The sequence below is a fragment of the Aplidium turbinatum genome, chromosome 5 (assembly GCF_918807975.1).
Source record: "Aplidium turbinatum chromosome 5, kaAplTurb1.1, whole genome shotgun sequence".
NCBI lineage: Eukaryota > Metazoa > Chordata > Ascidiacea > Aplousobranchia > Polyclinidae > Aplidium > Aplidium turbinatum.
This window is the reverse complement of record NC_137476.1, coordinates 33383450-33401853: the sequence shown is the minus strand read 5'-3', so window position 1 is coordinate 33401853 and position 18404 is coordinate 33383450. Positions and strand designations below refer to the sequence as shown.

At 39.0% G+C, this 18404-nt stretch overlaps 1 protein-coding gene across 1 annotated transcript in view; it reads left to right on the top strand.

Annotated features, from left to right (window-relative positions):
• The window catches only part of LOC145770308 (uncharacterized), a 34717-nt gene that overhangs the window by 7516 nt on the left and 8797 nt on the right, over positions 1–18404 (top strand). The window contains exons 9-14 of the mRNA XM_082581908.1: positions 3393–3462; positions 3780–3878; positions 11281–11363; positions 13400–13514; positions 13628–13717; positions 15500–15585. Coding sequence (XP_082438034.1) covers positions 3393–3462; positions 3780–3878; positions 11281–11363; positions 13400–13514; positions 13628–13717; positions 15500–15585 — 543 coding nt within the window. The remainder of the gene's footprint in view (positions 1–3392; positions 3463–3779; positions 3879–11280; positions 11364–13399; positions 13515–13627; positions 13718–15499; positions 15586–18404) is intronic.

Genomic DNA, 18404 nt, shown 5'->3' with positions numbered 1-18404 from the left:
GTACGCCTAGTCGTAAAATTTTTGATAGTGTTAGCTCATAATTGGAAGAGTTGGAAAACAAACCGATTCATTTCCTTTTCGGGCGAGTGAATAACAACGATCAAGACAGTGAAGTTATCGAAATAATACGCAAAAAATCATGATTTCAAGCAGAGTGGAAACCCGGTCTCAGTTTTATTACCTCGTTTCGCTCCTTTTGCTAATTACAGTAGTTACTTTCAAAGTGTTAATAACGACAAAGTGTTTACTCTTCTGTTAGTGGGAGTGGCTAGTCTTTTTTTGTATAGTGCAGTTTTCTCATAATTGTTGATGTATATATTGTGAAAATATATACATCAATACAGTGCTTATTGAAGAAAAACACGGATGACAGTTTTGAGAAATGCATTTTTTTAAAGCTGTGCAGTAGTCAGTATTCACGTAATTGTTCGTTGTGTCGTACAAAGTTTTCTGAAATCGATTTCATGTTTGAAGTTACAGAAAAAATAACTCGTGAAATGAGAATAAACATTCAACCTCGCATTCGGTTTTTTGCTACCGCGCGATTTGACTTTGAAGTTGCTCCACACGCGCGGAAGAAAAGCAGTGTGCGTGCCGTGCGATCAGCTGTTTTGCGGGCCAGAACAAGGTAGGCTGTTTTTCGCTTTCGGAATTCTTAAAGTTTGTTTAAATGATCTAAATCTATTTCACGAAATATTTTATCTTTAAAACACCACTTGTAATCAGTCATTTTTGTTGCCCCTCAACAATAAATTTATGGGGGGCGCCGCCCCCCGGCCCCCCCGGAAGTCGGCGCGTATGCTCGAGCCATAGGCGCCACATTGATAGGGGCGCAAAAATCGGTCGGTAAAAACTAAAATTTGTGACACTTTATTCAAAATCTAATTTGAACCCAATACAATACAAAGATCAAATAGGAGTCTCTCTTTTACTGTAGCCATTGTTAAACAATAGAATTCTGACGTTGCAAATTTACATGAGTTAAAGCCATGTATTGCATTCCTTGTAAATCCATTCATCATCATTGTTTTATTTTTCGTCATTAACGCGTCCGGGACGAAAAATATACTAACTACAAAAATCGATATAGACCTACCAGCACGTTAATGAATGGGAAAAGGTGGCAAAACCTTGAAAGGTTTAAAACGTGCCTGAATGGAAAATCATGTAGTAGGCTATAGTATACAGGGTCATCAGTATTTATCGTTACAACTTAAATTGGTTATATTTATGAAATGAAAGAAAATTTAGAATTTTGGCAAATGTATTATTGTGGAAAAAGCAATAGAGAATTAATACACAAAATATTGTTCAATATGTCCTCCATCTGCGTCAATAACTAGTTGAAGACGTTTAGGAAAAGCCTTGCATGTGTCACGAATTACTTTCTAAGGGACTTTGGCCCACTCCTTCTGCAGTTTCACCTTCAGAGCTTCCAAACTTTGATGGTGAGTGGCCGAGACCTTGCTCTCAAGGTATGACCAGATCCCAAAATCAAGGGGATTCAGATCGGGAGAAGATGGGGGCCATTCCTCTTTGAGAATGAAGTGCGGGACATTCTCAGAAAGCCACTCCTGAGTCTTTTTAGCCCCATGTGATGGTGTAGAGTCCTGCTGAAAAGACCAGGGACGTTTTTTGAAGTGCTTGTGGGCCCAGGGCAACAATGCGCTAACGAGGATGTCATCTCGATAGTTTTGATGGTTCAATTTCACCCCCTGGTCAACGAAAAATAGGGGTATTTTACCGGACTCTGTCACGGCTGCCCAGACCATCACTGAGGTGGCACATTGTTTCCTTGTTACCACTCAAGATGCTTCATCCCATCCCTCGACCAAACCCGATCGTTTTGGGTGTTAAAGTGATGTTCAACATCAAATTTCTTCTCATCACTGAAAACGAGATTTGGTAGCATGCCATCCTGAATGCAGGAAAGACGAATCTGAGATCTTTGGAGTTGTTTATCAACAACTTGAGCAGAAAGTTGTTGTTTCTTGACATGCTTGAATGGAGACATCTTCAGGTCCTTTCGGAGTAAAGTTGACATGGTCCCATACGACACTCTCGACTCTTTAGCCAGAACCTCGATGGATGAAATAGATTGTAACGCTAAATATTGATGACCCTGTATACCAGTAGTACTAGTTAGCACGACCACAAAACCCAAAAAACAAATAGCAAAAAAATTCAACACTTTTCCCAAAAGCATGTGCTTCTCAGCAGTCGAGTGTAGCAAGAACTCAGCGATAGACACGTGTTTCGCCCATGAGGCTGGGCTCATCTACCGGTACATGTTTTGGGGAAAAGTTTTGACGGCTAGTGTGGAGGCTACACCGGTATGGTTAGCGAAACACAACGCTCGCTGTTGTATAGTGAGTATAGCCAGGTAGTGCTGACGCCAGGAAGATCGCTTCTTAACAATTCATTCAACGTTAATGTAGTCAGGGATGGCTGTCCAATTCGCCAACCTTTCGCCATTAACATGTCCGCTGTAGAAATGGAACTGACTGGCATGCCAGAAGATGTGGTTCTAAAAAAATTCAGTCAGTGCCACTCTATCATTGAACCACAGGTTCCAGAGAATAAATATCCAGAACTCAAAAAGACCAGTGTACGACTCATTTCTGTTTTATCTGCGACTTATTGTTGTGAATCTTTATTCTCTGCACTGAACTTTGTAAAATCAAAACATCGTGCCACCTTGACAAATGAACACTTGGAAGAATTAATTCGCACAGCATTAACAACTTATCGTCCAAATTTTCAGAGATTAGTGAGTCAAGTACAAAATTGATATGGATGAGCAATCCTTGTGTTTTTATTGCTGATATGTTATTTTGTATCCAATGATTTTGCGGCTCGCTGGTGTTTATGGTTTATCCGCAAGCGGCTCTTTCTTTGAACAACTGTGCCTACTGTATGAATTAACTGAATAAGGTCATCCTTGATATCTTTAACACCAGCTGCAGCTTCTTCATCAGTGGAAGAATCTTCATAATTCTCTTGAGCTATGTACTCCCACTGCTCCTTGAACCGTTTAAACAGGAGAACATCTGGTGCAAAGGTTGTTGGCATTGCCTTTTTAAAGGCAGCTCCAGCAATCTCAATGATACGATGTGAGACTTAAAAGTTTCAAAAGTCAAAAAATAAGGACCACCCTATAAGCTGTTTATTTGTTTTTTTAACCTTCTTTCGTTCAAATTACTTACCGTACCAGTGTAACTGTTTTTGTTTTTAATCTTTAGCAAATGAAACCCGGCTGAACGCTAGCGATTTGCGTTAAATGTGACATAATATCGATTTAAATGCTCTTTCACCGTCTTCTAGAACTCTTCATAACACTGTTTATTAAATGTTTTTTTCAGCACACAAAAGTAAAGATTTTTGTATTTCAGTATAAGGCTTCATGTGGGGTTACTTTCAAGAAATCCTGCAACACGCGAAACTCCTACAATGTCGTCTAACGTAAGCGAACTTTAAACTGTGCAGCTGAGTGGTCATGCGTTCGATTTAGTTTTCTTTCCGTACTTTTGTCAAATCTAAAATGTGGATGAAACCTTTCGACGGATTATTATATTTTACGGTACTTTAAAAAGTTGTGTTAATTTGTAGATCTGTTGTACATTTTTTGGTACTTCGAAAATTTTAAAGGAATAATGTATAGAAAAGACACTTTTTAAATATTGTTTAAAGTTAAATGTACCATAATGATTGTCGAAGTAAGTTGCAAGTTTGCGGCATGGAAAGCGCAAATTCCCACTGAGTAGATGTTTTTTGTTCAGCTGTTTCCTGCATGCTATTCAATTGGAAAGCAATATCTTGTGAAAAACAAGATTGAAGATTTGATAAAGTTACCCTGTTGGACTTATCGTCATAGCAAGGTGGGTATGCCGTGTCGTTTGTTTGACCACGTAGGTCGTAGAGTATGAGTACACAAACACAAACAAAAAAATGTCCAGCAAATTCGTCCAAAGGAGCATTTGTGTATTCTGTTGCCACGCAGAATTCGTTTCTTTAATGATGTAGGTCTGTGACTCCAGTGTACTGTATAGTCAATGCTAATTCCCCTAGATTAGTCGGGAACATGTAGAGGCTCTACGTTGTAGTGTAGTCATCTTCGTGAAGTCCTTCCCTCCTATTTTCATTACGTTTGTGCCTCATGCATGTTTGACTTTACTTTGTTCACATCCGGTATCATCACTTCTGTATGTAAGTGCTACACATGATCATCGTTATGATGTTCCATCTTCGAATCAAAGCCTTTTTGTAAACTGTTCTCAACTTTTCACACAAATCTAAACAAATATCTTTTGTATAAAAAATATCAGTAACTTCTCAAGTACATGTAGCTCCACACAAAGTGAAAATTACATGACTTATCGACTCTTTTTTATTTAAAAAAAAAGATAATGTCTAAAAAGACCTTTCCAACTACGGACAGTGGACAATTTTTCGATCTTCAGGATCTCTTCAGCGTAGTAAAATGAAAGTATTGTCGTAAACTTTCGGATGAGATGATGGTTTCTAAGAGTGATGAGTGTGAGTGATGAGAGTTGATGAGTTCGAACATTAGCAAACGTATTTGTCGAAATTAAAAATTAAATCAAATCTCATTGGCTTATTTATCATTGCTTTTTGGAAACCATCATCTCATCCGAAACTTCAAGACAACTCTCTACTTTTATTTCACTACGCTGAAGAGATCCTTAAGATCGAAACATTGGCCACTGTCCGTAGTTAAAAATGTCTTTTTAGACATTATCTTTTTAAAAAAGAAAAAAAGAGTCAATAAGTCACGTAATTTTTCGTTGTTGTGGATTGGAGCTACATGTACTTGAGAGGTTACTGATATTTTTTATTCACTTGTTGATTTATGCATATCAGTTTGTATCCTCTGTGGATTCTTCTCTTGTATCATAGGCCAATCCTATAGACCAGTGGTTTCCAACCTTTTAGACCTTGCGGCACCCAATCAAAGAGATAGATAGTTTGCGGCACCCTGGAAAAACTGGATCAATTCTATGAGGTTTCTGTATTTCAAATAACACAGAATGAGTTGTACAGTACAGTATAGCCCGCGTAAATAAATGTTGTTATTCAAAAGTCAGTGTGAAATTTGGGCTTGACTTCTTGCACAAAGTCCCTTAATATGTAGGGGCACATTCGATAAAGCCACTCGCATTTTTTCCACGACTACAGGGTGTCTCACAAAACTTTTAATCCATTCAAATAGCTTTATTTCATGAACCAATCAACATAGTTACAAAAACTAAACTGAAATGGAAAGCTGAGATGTTAACAATTCTGAAAAACAACATGCCTACAATGTAATACTACATCCACAGTAGTAATACAGCAGTTCATAAAACATGCTCCAGATGGCCACCGTTGCGCTGGAGGCATATTTGAGCACGGCGAGCGAAGCTGTCAATGACCCGAACACAATCTTCTTTTGGGATGGCCCTGATCTTCTGGGTGATGGCTTGTTTTAGTTCAGGGATGGTCTGAGGATTATCCTGGTACACATTGTCCTTCAGATAGCCCCACAGATAGAAGTCAGGGGGGTTGAGGTCTGGGGAATGGGGGGACCACTCAGGGTCTCTGCGGCGGCTGATTAGGCGGTCTGGGAACTTCTTATCCAACCACGCCAGGGTGACATTAGCCGGAATGGCCCGTTTCGGCGAGTCCGATTCGGCGAGTCCGATTCGACTAGTCCGATTCGGCGAGTTCCCTATTCGGCGAGAGCCTTTTTCGGCGAGTGCCCTATTCGGCGAGTTTTTTAAATTTTTAAAAGGAAATTATCGGGTACGTAGCCTAATTACAATTGCCGTTTTTACATCATTTTAACGTCGCTAAACGTTGAAATCGTGCAGAAATAAATAAAAATAAAATGTTTGAACTATTAAATTAAAATTCGTCATGTCAGTTCAGTTATTTTTATTTTTGACCATCATATCAAAAACAATACACGTCAACGTAGCAAAGGTAGAAGCGACAAAACGCGAACGTTAAAACGTGCTTGAATTCGTCATGTCAGTTCAGTTATTTTTATTTTTGACCATCATATCAAAAACAATACACGTCAACATAGCAAAGGTAGAATTGACAAAACGCGAACGTTAAAACGTGCTTGAATTCGTCATGTCAGTTCAGTTGTTTATCTTTCTGATCATGATATCAAAAACAATTCACGTCAACATGGCAAAGGTGTAGAAAAAGGTAGAATTGACAAAACGCGAACGTTAAAACGTGCTTGTGGCCGAAGTAAGTTATTGAGTTGAAAGAAATTTGGCAAGGTTGCATCACCTTCAGAAAAATTTAAGATATGAAGGAAAAACAAAACAAAGAAAATGTTACAAAAAAAATAATGTTTATGTCTATAAGTTAGTACTTTTAAATAGTTACAATCATAGGCGCCTAACTATTCTTTTGGCCGTGGGGGCGAAAGCGTGTTTCATCAGCAGCAACGTAAATTCAGCGAAATGTTACGCAGATGGATGACGTAATTATGTCGCCACACTAGGATTGCTTTTATTGCCACACTCGGAGTTATCGCTACGTTCGACCTACCGTTAATTATTATAAACAAAGCTCGACCAAAACACATGCTATGCGTCTGCGTTGGCTAGCGGTTGATGGACTGCGACTCTTTAAGCTAAGCGCAACATAAAGTTTAGCAACGAACTAGATTTATTAGCATGAAACAAGAGACGAAAAGGTTTACTAAAAGGTATACTGTAAATGGAATGAAAATACTAACTTGATCATATGCTTGAAAATGTACCTGTTGAAAGCAAAATCATTCATGTTTACAGCAATTCAACAGCACGTCACCTTTAACAAATTTAAAAGTTGCTGACATCCGTAAACAGCCCTTGAAAAATAGTTACAGAGAGACGTTTGATTAAGTTTTCGACTTGACATTGCTCCCTTTTCACTACAATATCGCAACTTATGGCTGACCAGCTTTCAAGTTTCAATTCGCTGTAATACGCCCGTTTTCGTGTTGCAGATGAAACAAAAGATGCGCATATTCCCCGCCTTTGATCGGGTTACTATGGCAACGGACGTGTGTGCGCCATGCAGTTTGCGCGAGGCCGTTGTTGTGTTGATTATGCCGCTTGTGCGACTGTGGGCAGTGCGGTTTGTACCAGCCCTTGTTACGTTGGTTAGTGGTAACCTCGGGCCGAGACTTCAAGTTCATTTTCACAGCAACCGATTCACTGCCGCGACAATTCTCTGCAGAGGTTTCAACTTTTTAAAGCGACAGCGAGGCTGTTTGCAAGCGCATTAAGTTAAACGCACGCTGCGTCAACGTAGCAAATTATGTTGTTTTTGGGTGCATTCAACATCTGATGACATTGAATCGACGCAAAATGGTAGATTTTTGCTATGTCACAGGCAGTAAAATTATTCATTTTTACATTGATTCAACGTCTGCAGACGTTAAATCAACGTAAAAATGACAGATTTTTTTGTCTGGAGTGGGATTGTAGCATCGCTACTCGTTCTAGTGATTATTTACTGCGAAGCTGTTGCGGTTTGCATTTAAAAATGTTTTCCTGCTGCCGATCGCTAGTTCATCTATTGTTTTATGTATCAATGCAGCATAAAAAGTTGCTCCCACGCGGAAATATGCGTGGGGGCCTGGCCCTGGCCCCCACAGCTTAGGCGCCTATGGTTAAAATGATTAGTTTGGATCAACAAATGTGTGACCTACACTCCTACACCTTAGATTGAAAGGAAATTATCGGGTAGGCTACCGTAGCCTAGTTATCCCGACCAGCAAAAATTTGTTCCAAGAACCCAGTTAGCCTAACAGTTCACTTTTACATTGTAGTAACAGAATCAAAAGGTTAACCAAATGTGTGGCCTATCGTTTTAACGTCGCTAAACGTTGAAATCGTGTAGAAAAGGGTGCTTTTGCTGACTAGGATACTTTCAAACTGAGAAACATTCACAGAAGCCCTACGATACGTTGCATTTTTAAGATAATGTATTCAGACGTTGAATCAATGTACAAATGAAATGTTATGCTAAATGGGTTCTTGGAACAAATCGTAGGGCTTCTGTGAACGTTTCTCAGTTTCAAAGTATCCTAGTCAGCAAAAGCTCCCTTTTCTACACGATTTCAACGTTTAGCGACGTTAACACGATAGGCCACACATTTGTTTAGCCTTTTCATTCTGTTACTACAATGTAAAAATGAACTGTGTTCTTGAAACAATTTTTTGCTGGTTGGGATAACTAGGCTACGGTACCCGATAATTTCCTTTCAATCCAAGCTGTAGGCCACACATTTGTTGGTCCAAACTAATCATTTTAACTATTCAAAAGTACTAACTTATACTAGACATAAACATGATCTATTTTATTTTTTTTTTGTAACATTTTCTTTGTTTTATTTTTCCTTCATATCTTAAATTTTTCTGAAAGTGTTGCGACCATGCCAAATTTCTTTCAACTGAATAACTTACTTCGGTCACAAGCACGTTTTAACGTTCGCGTTTTGTCAATTCTACCTTTTTCTACACCTTTGCTATGTTGACGTGTATTGTTTTTGATATCATGATCAGAAAGAAAAACAACTGAACTGACATGACGAATTCAAGCACGTTTTAACGTTCGCGTTTTGTCAATTCTACCTTTGCTATGTTGACGTGTATTGTTTTTCATATGATGGTCAGAAATAAAAACAACTGAACTGACATGACGAATTTTAATTTAATAGTTCAAACATTTTCTTTTTATTCCTTTCTGCACGATTTCAACGTTTAGCGACGTTAAAACGATGTAAAAACGGCAATTATAATTGGGCTACGTACCCGATAATTTTCTTTCAAAAATTTAAAAAACTCGCCGAATAGGGCACTCGCCGAAAAGGGCTCTCGCCGAATAGGGAACTCGCCGAATCGGACTAGTCGAATCGGACTCGCCGAATCGGACTCGCCGAATCGGACTCGCCGAATAGTAGCAGACCCGACATTAACAGTGTAGAGAGGGCACCATCTTGCTGGAACCATTGCTCTGCTCTTAGGAACGGGCTTCTTCCTCTGGCTCTGTTTCTACGCCCCAGAGCGGTCCAGAACTGCTGGAGGACCACAAGGTAACGCTCCTTGTTGACGGTGACTGCGTTCTCATTTTCATCTTCGAACCAGATTGGGCCAATGATGCCATGTTTTGAAATTGCAACCCAGGCAGTGCATCTGACTGAGTGCAGGGGCCTCTGTAGCACTTCATCAGGAGAAGAGATGCCCCAGAACACATTGTTTTTACTGTTGACATACCCATACAGGGTGAAATGAGCCTCGTCAGAGTACCAAAGGTTGTCAAGGAAGTCAGGGTCCTCTTCGACGATGTCCATGAACCACTGGCACATGGTAACTCGCTTAGCCTTGTCTGCATCAGTAAGTTTATGCTTTATCTGGATCCTGTATGGATAGAGTTTCAAATCTTCCTCCAGAATCCTCTGTACAGAGGACCGGGTTAGACCAAGCATTTGGGCCCGTTTACGGATCGATTTCTTTGGACTTCTCCCAACGGAGTCCCTAACTGCAGCAGTGTTTTCTGGAGTCCTAGCTGTCTTTTTTTTGGTGTTGTAGGCATTGTCTGGTTGTTGTGAAGTGATTCAGTAGCTTGAAACTTTTTGACCCAATAAAAAACGAGTGGTTTTGATGGAAATTTGTTGAAGTCATACTTTTGCCTGAATTTTGACTGCACTTTTTTGTACGATTTTGACTCCAAATACAAAGTCACACAGAAAATTTTCTCTTCCTTGGTGTACTTCATCCTTGCAGATCTAAATTTGTTATGGGCTAATTTAGTTAAATCTGAAAAAGAATGAAAAAAGCATTAAAATTGACAAAGTTATGCAAGGTTATACGGGTTATAAGTTTTGTGAGACACCCTGTATATGCAGTCGTTCTCGTTTTTTAGTTCGTTACGGAAAATCCACTCTCACATAGGTAGGCTATGACGTGGAAAAAACCTTAACAAAAGCACAATAGTTTTATTTCCAACGCAAGGATAGCCTATTTATTTTGAATTTTTATCCAGAAGTCGTGGAGAGGCATCTGCTGGTGCATAAGCTTAAAATTTCCATCGTTACGAATGTCAATTAATTCTTCTTTAAGATTCAAAACAATGTGAGAGTCCAGTAAAACTGGATATCTCGAATTCTTCGCAAAATAAAATCATGAAACCTGGCAATAATGATGCGTTTCAAACGTTTTTATGGAAAGAACAGCAACGAGTTAACATCTCTTTCACGCTGTTTTTCCTGGGCGAGAAAACAAAGGCTTACCGCGGATTATCTACTTACCACCAGCGACTTCCTCACTAAGCGACCCTCCAGAAAGAAGCTGGAAATAACTGCGAGACGCGCAACTTAATACGCACTGAAACTCGGTTAGAAATAAATAAATTCTGCACTTAACGGGTTAAAGTTAAAATAAAGAATGGGCGCAGTATTGCAATATCTCGCGGCACCCTTGAGCATTGCAATTGGCACCCCAGGGTGCCGCGGCACCCTTGTTGAGAACCACTGCAATAGACGTATGCTGGTACACCTTCATTTTTTTTTTGAATTTTAAAGATCTTTTCTTTTTGCTTCTCCAATATTTGACAAGTAACCCCATCAGTTTACGTTACCTCCGCAAGTACTTTTCCGTCTTCTTTACATGTTTTTGTTCTACCGTACCTCCATCGATCAATCGATGCAGTTGGCCTGTGGATCCTTTCGGAATGTGTCCCGCAAATTTTCTCATGCCCACCCGTAGTAAATACAAAAAAGACAGACAATGAAAATGCAAGTTTGTTTGTTTGTTTTATCTTTATCCTGCATTGCGGGAAAGCGGACTTGAGCGCTATGCATCGGTGTACACCTTCCGACGTACACCTGACCCATGCTGTAGCCGACTGCAATGTATGTTTCCGGTTGTCTACTCTACTTATGACTTAAATTTGGTACTACCCATTACTCGAAATCGATCACTGGGTAGAGGATGCTGGGTTTTAATGCAAATACCATAGTAAAACATTGGCGGGTGATCAAGTACTCATGTTCTCATGAGCAGCACGTTTTTACTTATATGTGTCGATTTAACTTGAACCATTTCAATCACAAAGTGTTGTTTCCAATTCCATTTTATGACATTGCCTCTCACACTTTCTATTTTGTCCGCTCAGTCCCATCGTTTTTGAGCTGGCCAAGCAGAAGAGTTTAGATAAAGTTTAAACACTTTAAGTGATATGGATTGCTGAGAATATCTCCTTTGTTTTTAGATTTTGGGCAAAATTGGCACTATTTGTTATCAAGAACGACGTGATGGTGTAGATGTGCTCGGGATTACTGTCGAAGGAGAAGGGTAAAGCGAATTCGTTTTAATTTAAAACGTTTTTAATTTGTTATTTCTACGGAACTCCATTTTGTTCGTAAACATGGTGTCGTAAGTACAGTAGTTTCCAACACATGTGACATGTTCAGAAAATGGTACCTACTCCGCAGTTACATAACCTTAACCTGCTTATGCAGTGTATACTTTGGCAAGCTGTTTGCATTGATTTGTTGTTGACTCGTATTTTTCCAATTTATGTTACTGTGACCACATTCTTTAATTTTCACCGTGTTGGTGTGATATCCGGTCTGATCATAGAGATCTACATTACATGAACAGGCCTTGCCAACGTACAAGCTTCAAACTTGACTGTAGGCTGATTCACTATACTTTATAGCAATCAAATTCTCTTGTTTAAGTTAAAATACTTTAAGTAGTTCATAAATATAGTATTTACTATTTGTGTATACTTTGTGTGGTTTTGGGCTGCCGTTACCATGCAAAAATTGGACTAGATTTTCGCGTAATATTGAAAATTCGAAGAGCATTTGCTATCAGAGAAAGATTTGCCTTTTTTTAAAAAGTGAAACCAAGAGTTTGCAGTGATTTGAAATGTAATGATCCTACTTTGGGAATTTGGTTTCTCAGAACTATTATTTTAAAGGGATATTAAGTACATTTCACTCAGCTTCACCACACAGATAGGCCTTATCAGCCATCAAGGCCTATGAAAGGGGGGTACGGAGGGTACGGCGTACCCTTGAGGGCCCAGGCCTGTGATTGTTGGGGGGCCCGAAATTGTGATTTTATAGTGTACGCGCAAAAATGTTTGGTTAAAATCATCCTAAACAACTAAATTCAAGCATAAAAATTGTTATATGTTAGTCCTTGGGGGGCCCGTAATTTAGCAAAAAGGCCCAAAGTGGTGATTTAATGCTTTATGTACAAAAAATGTTCTGTTAAAAACACCCTAAATTAAATCATACCTGTTGGTTATTCTCCTGTCCGGGGGGGGCATAGTGTAGCAAAAGCAGGGTTGAGAAAAACCCGGGCTTTTTTAAAAAGTCCTTGTGTTTCTAGGCTTTTTTGTTTTTTAAAAACTACTTGAAAAGGGTAGTTTCAAGCGTATTCCACTTCAAAATGAATTTCGGAGTTGGAGCATGAGCCGGAGTCAATACTTTCGGAGGAGGAGTGGATCCTGAGTAAAAACAAGTGACTTCGTTCACTTTTGCTAGGCATGTGGTGAATGCAAAAGTTAATGAAGAAAGGTTATTGGTCAGATGATTAATTTGATTATGTTTTAACAAGATGTTATGTTTAAGCCTTGGTACAGAGCTTGACCTGTTGTACCAGATACATATAACACTCAGTAACGTTAACAGATTTAACATTTTCTATTAAACACACAGAAAAAAAACAAGAAAAAACTACTAAATCCAACGTTTTTGACACGACATAGCTACATTTAAGAGAAATATGTCCAATTCTGCAATAAAGTGCTGTGTGGTGTGCAATACGCCTAAGCAAACATCACGCGCTTTACCCTAGACAAAGGGGGCCCGGAGTGTAAGGGGGGCCCGGAATGACTCTTCGTACCCCTAGTGAAAATTTCTCTCAGAGGCCCTGTCAGCCATCTCCGCACTCATGTAGCGTACACTGACCAAAGCCCACACTAAAAAAAGCTTGATCTCAGTCTCATTGGCCATCTTCGGAAACGAAGGGCGAACATCAAGTACATTTAGCTTAGAGTTCAAAATCAAAATTACATCATCTTTCAGTCATAGTTGTAGTTTTAAACGTTAGCAAGCCCTGTATACATGCTATTTACAGCAGAAATTTTTGACTTATTCTAAAAATAATGTTCTCTGCAAAGCTTTCTTTGGTGGTAACTTTTACTGCAAACCTTTGTACTGGGGTTTGAAAAGTTTGTGCAACAACCCTCTGACTTTTCTATTTAGGTACCAACTGTAATGTTTTGATTGCAGACATCATGATCAAATGTATGTCTGATTGGCAATTTTTAGCGTATTTGGAAAAGGTAAACATTGTTAAAATGATGATTACAGTTTTTTAATCACGACTGCTTATTTGCGTCGTGAATGGAGGACATCCACTGGCAGACAACGAAGACGCACAGGAGAACGTGAACCATATAAGTTGTCACAACAGTATCCATATCCTGTAAGTTGATTTTATTTATTCATTTGTAGTAACTGTTCCCTGCGTTTTTTACATTTCTTGACAAACTAGCATGCACAATAATTCTATTTTATTGACGTCTGACATTTTGGTAGGTTGGTGCAGCTGTGCAATATATCACCAGTGACGACGAACGTTGTGAACGTATGCTCACCGACCTCGGAATACCTCGGAGTTTCTTAAAGGTATCTTTTTTTGGTAACATAAAAAAGTACTTGTTGTATTGTTATCGATACAACATGTCCAAGCAATATGTGCAATTGTGCATACGAACATAGTCTACCAGTCTAAAGTAACACGAGAGAAAGGTTTATTGCAAACTATCCATACGGAAAGAGATCACTGAGATGCACATATTTTCAATTAAAGTAACTTGCGTTGTTCTGGTGACTATGGGCTACTAGGTTACCTCCTGATTTTAAGGATGATACCTAGCTTTTATTACCGACGTTTCGTCAGTCAACACGACTGACTTTATCAAGAGGGCTGAAGCAGGTAAACACAACATATTCTGTTCAGCAACAAATGGCACAACACAAAAACATACTGACGAAATGAATAAAGTAGTAAGAATCAGAGTTGAAAAAACGCAACAAGATTACCGTTCATATGTTTCTCGGCAACCGATTGTAGCAAGAATTAACAGCGATGGACACCGTGTTTTACCCATGAGGCTGGGCTTATCAGTATCGCACCGTGTTCTTGCCACAAGGGTATTCGACCGCCTCTTTCCCAGTCAGTTTAACTCATTTCAACTTACATCACCCCAAGCACCAAAAACTTACAGTGGCCAATACATTGTACGACAGACTGGACACTCACATAACGGATAATTCCGAATGTTCACACCACAAGAAAAACATTCACAACACTTTAATGCTCTACGGATTTCCACGAAAACTTGCTTCCGTATAGCGACCGAAACCCTCGCTTCCTCCTTATAAATCTTTTACTTGTTTTCCTTACGTAAGGAGGGTATCTGACAAAATTCAACGTATCCCCAACGGCATAGGAATAAAGGTCGCGATGAAACCCTATCTGACAATAGGTAAATACCTTCCCTCTGCTAAAGACTCCTTGAAAGAAGGTGTTTCTGGATTGATCTACCGAGTTCCGTGCCATGACTGTAATATAATCTACATTGAACAGACTAAACGTGATCTTAAGTCAAGAATCAATGAGCACCAAAGAGCTATTAAATTTCAACGTCCGGAGAAATCCGCTCTTTGCAATCACTCTATAACTTCAGACCATGAAATTATTTGGACCACCGCTACTATTCTTAAAACTGAAAAGGATTATACAAAAAAATTGTTTGCAGAAAGTTGGTACACAAACCAAAAGGCACGACGTGTTTTTAACCAGAATGATGGTCAGAGCTTCCCCTCTATGTACAAAAAATTACTTTGACTTTGCGTTCATCTTTTCCTTTGCTCAGAGCTTTTTCACAATCGTTGTAATTGCTAATTTCATTTCTATCTTGTCTCATATTATTTCAACGTTTCTTGACGTTGGCCAGAGATAGAAAAATTTACGCTGCCGGATAGTAGCCTACTGTTTTTAGGCATCACTGCGTTATCAATTAAACTGAGCGGTGATCTTGTTGCGTTTTTTCAACTCTGATTCTTGCTACTTTATTCATTTCGTCAGTGTGTTTTTGTGTTGTGCCATTTGTTGCTGAACAGAATATGTTGTGTTTACCTGTTTCAGCCCACTTGATAAAGTCAGTCGTGCTAACTGACGAAACGTCGGTAATAAAAGCTAGGTATCATCCTTAATATCAGGAGGTGACATATAGTCGCCTATAGTCATCAGAACAACGCAAGTTACTTTAATTATCAAATACCTGGTGAACAGTTTCACTCTGTTTTTGCACATATTTTTAACATATGCGTATCCCGAGAACGTTTTTTGTAACGTGCACTTATTTCTTTTCAATCGGTAAGATATAAGCTTTTCTCCATCAGGTTGTCCGAGAGGAATGTGCAACATTTTTAGGATATGATGCTCCTGGCCGCGCCCAGATTGAATTCCAACTTGCTGTAAACCTCAGGTGAATATTGGCTTGTAACTTGTAGCCTACATGATTTGAATATAGCATTCAGTCATCAATTTCCAAGCAGCAATGAGGTTTTTCATTTTTGTTTTCATGATGGAGTCTCAGTTTAAAAGGTGGTTTTTCGATTTTGTTAATGTAAAACCTGTTTTAAGAACAAGAATATTGTATGAATAAGAACCTTTTAAAGTCAAAGATCATATTACAGGTGAAGCAGACAGTTCAGATTTTTTCGGATGACAGTAACTATGTTTCCGTCAATGTTTATGAGTTTGCGTGTTGTTGAGTGTGAACTTGCGGTTGAGCAATATTGTAGGAAGGTAGTGCGAAGACTGGTAGGGTTTTAGTACAAGCGCCAAGTGGTGTCAAGAAAGGATAAGAATTATCATGTTAAGTGGAGGAAACGATTGATTTTTACGTTTTTATGTGACTTAATTTGAAGTAAAACTAATGTCTGCATTGTTATTATTATGCATTGTTATTATTATGTTATTATGTACCGTAATGCGTATTTTTGATCTGTCGGTTGCTGCAGCAGATAGAGTATCTTGACCTGTAGACACATTAAACATAGGACAATTTTTCATATGAACCAGCTGACTGCAGCATTGTGACCCTTCTAGCACTCAGCAGAGAGCTGATTCTTGCTTTAAGCTTTGTTTAGTAATTAAAAAAGAAAAAAGGGTATGGCAACACTGGGATCGAACCCACGTCATCGAAACGACTATTTGCCTAAGCCTAACCCTAACGCTCAAACCGTTAGGTCACGCTGCCGACGGCGAAACGTTCACTTAATTTAGTTTCTATCAGAAATGTTTTGAGAAGAAACCTCACTATATCAAGTGTATGTAAGTAGCCACTTAAACAGGACAATTCCCTTGTAAGACCCAATGACATCGCCAACCCATCAGAACATGTTTAAGTGACTACAGTCTAATTGTGACCCTTCTAGCATTCAGCCAGAGAGTTGATCCTACTTTGAACTTTATTTAGTAGTCACAGAAGAAAAAAGAGTTATGGTTTGGGTGAAAATCGAACACACGTCATCAAAATTACTACCACTGCCTTAACCCTCTACCGGTACCCCAAGCTGTGGACGGCGAAACGTTGACTTAATTCATTTTATATCAAAAATGTTTGCGTTTTTTCCCTGTTTTCCATTCAACTCCTGATTGTTTGATACGCTGTTTCTGTGACTTCTAATCGGTTCCATGTTTCATCGGTTTTACAAACTTTTTTGTGTTTGAGTGCCTACCTGCTTGTAACACTGCATCTGCTGCAGCGACCTACAGATTACAAATACGCTACCGTGATTGTTTTCTTGATCGCTGATCTAATTGCTATGTATAATATGTAATTCTATATATATTGTTTCATACGTAACGTAAATAGTATTAATTAAATACCACAAAAGAGTACTCAATGCTAAGCAGAGCCAATTCAAGTACAATGTGAAGCCAATAATTTCATTTACCATACTTTATAAAATATAACTAACTTATACAGGAAGTATTCTCAACACTACAAACAGGGTTCTCCATGTCAAGCAAAGCGCATTAAAGCAAAGGAAGTTGCTACTCTTCTATAAACCTTTATAGCATCTTTCACCCTTGACGAGATTCCCAGATTGTTCTTATTCAAATATACTCTATTTGTTGAATCTAATTCTATTCGAATGAAAACCTTCTGAGGGGTCCACCAAGAGTGAAGCAGACTTTAAAAGTTTTTTGATGAGTAATAACTATATTTGCTTTTTTATATAAATTATTTTTTATAAAATTACATGTGTTCGTGGTGGGTGAAAGTATCCAAATGTGGTTTCTTGCGTACCACAAATGGAAAATCACCACACTGAATTACTTATATAGTAATAAGGCGTGCAAGTCTAGCGTACGATTTACTGCACTGAAGAGACCTTGAGGTCGAAACAGTGGCAAAATGTCACATGGAGGTATATATCTCCATGGCCATACCAGTGTACCTACTGCACTAAGGAGGCCGGAAGGCCGAGACGGTGTGCACTGTCTGAAGCTATGGACGCTCTTGGCTTACGCCGATTGAGCATTTTACTGGAGACACCTTGCTATGCATTGCAAAGCTCACTGCTTGCAGTTTGAGCACTTTGGCAAGGTTGGCAGTAGTACCATTTTTAGAGCTTCGGTTCTACAAATTGGAAAATGTCACATGGAAGTATATATCTTGATGGCCATACCAGTGTACCTACTGCACTAAGGAGGCCGGAAGGCTGAAACGGTGTGCACTGTTTGCAGTAATAAATCATATGTACGAATAAGCGCTGACTTGAACAGATTTCTTCCAAACCCCAATGCTGTGCATTTGGCCTCTTTGAATGGCATAGACCCAATTTCTGATAGACAGGTATTAGTTAATTCGAAGGCTTTAACAAACTTAATAATGGAGCATCTAACGAAAACATAGGCGTTAAATAAAGCACACAACAGACAGCAGCGTGAAGCACATAGCTGAGCAGCCTACCCACCTACATTGAACAAGTTCCCAAAACGTACATAAGGTCAATACAAAAACGGCGAAGCAGTGAAACAGGCGTGGCTATGAACATAGGTAATTTAATGACTACAATTTAGTAAAGAAGTAGTTTTCTTAATCCATAAACAGATAAAACGTACCAACTGCACGGTATTTAACATATACAATAAAGTACTGTAAAAATAAACTACAAATTGCAAACGTTTTCGGCTATACCCAGACAGCAAAATCCGCCATTTTTACATTGATTTAACGTCTGCAGACTTTGAATCAATGTAAAAAAAGACTGATTTGCTGTCAGGGTACAC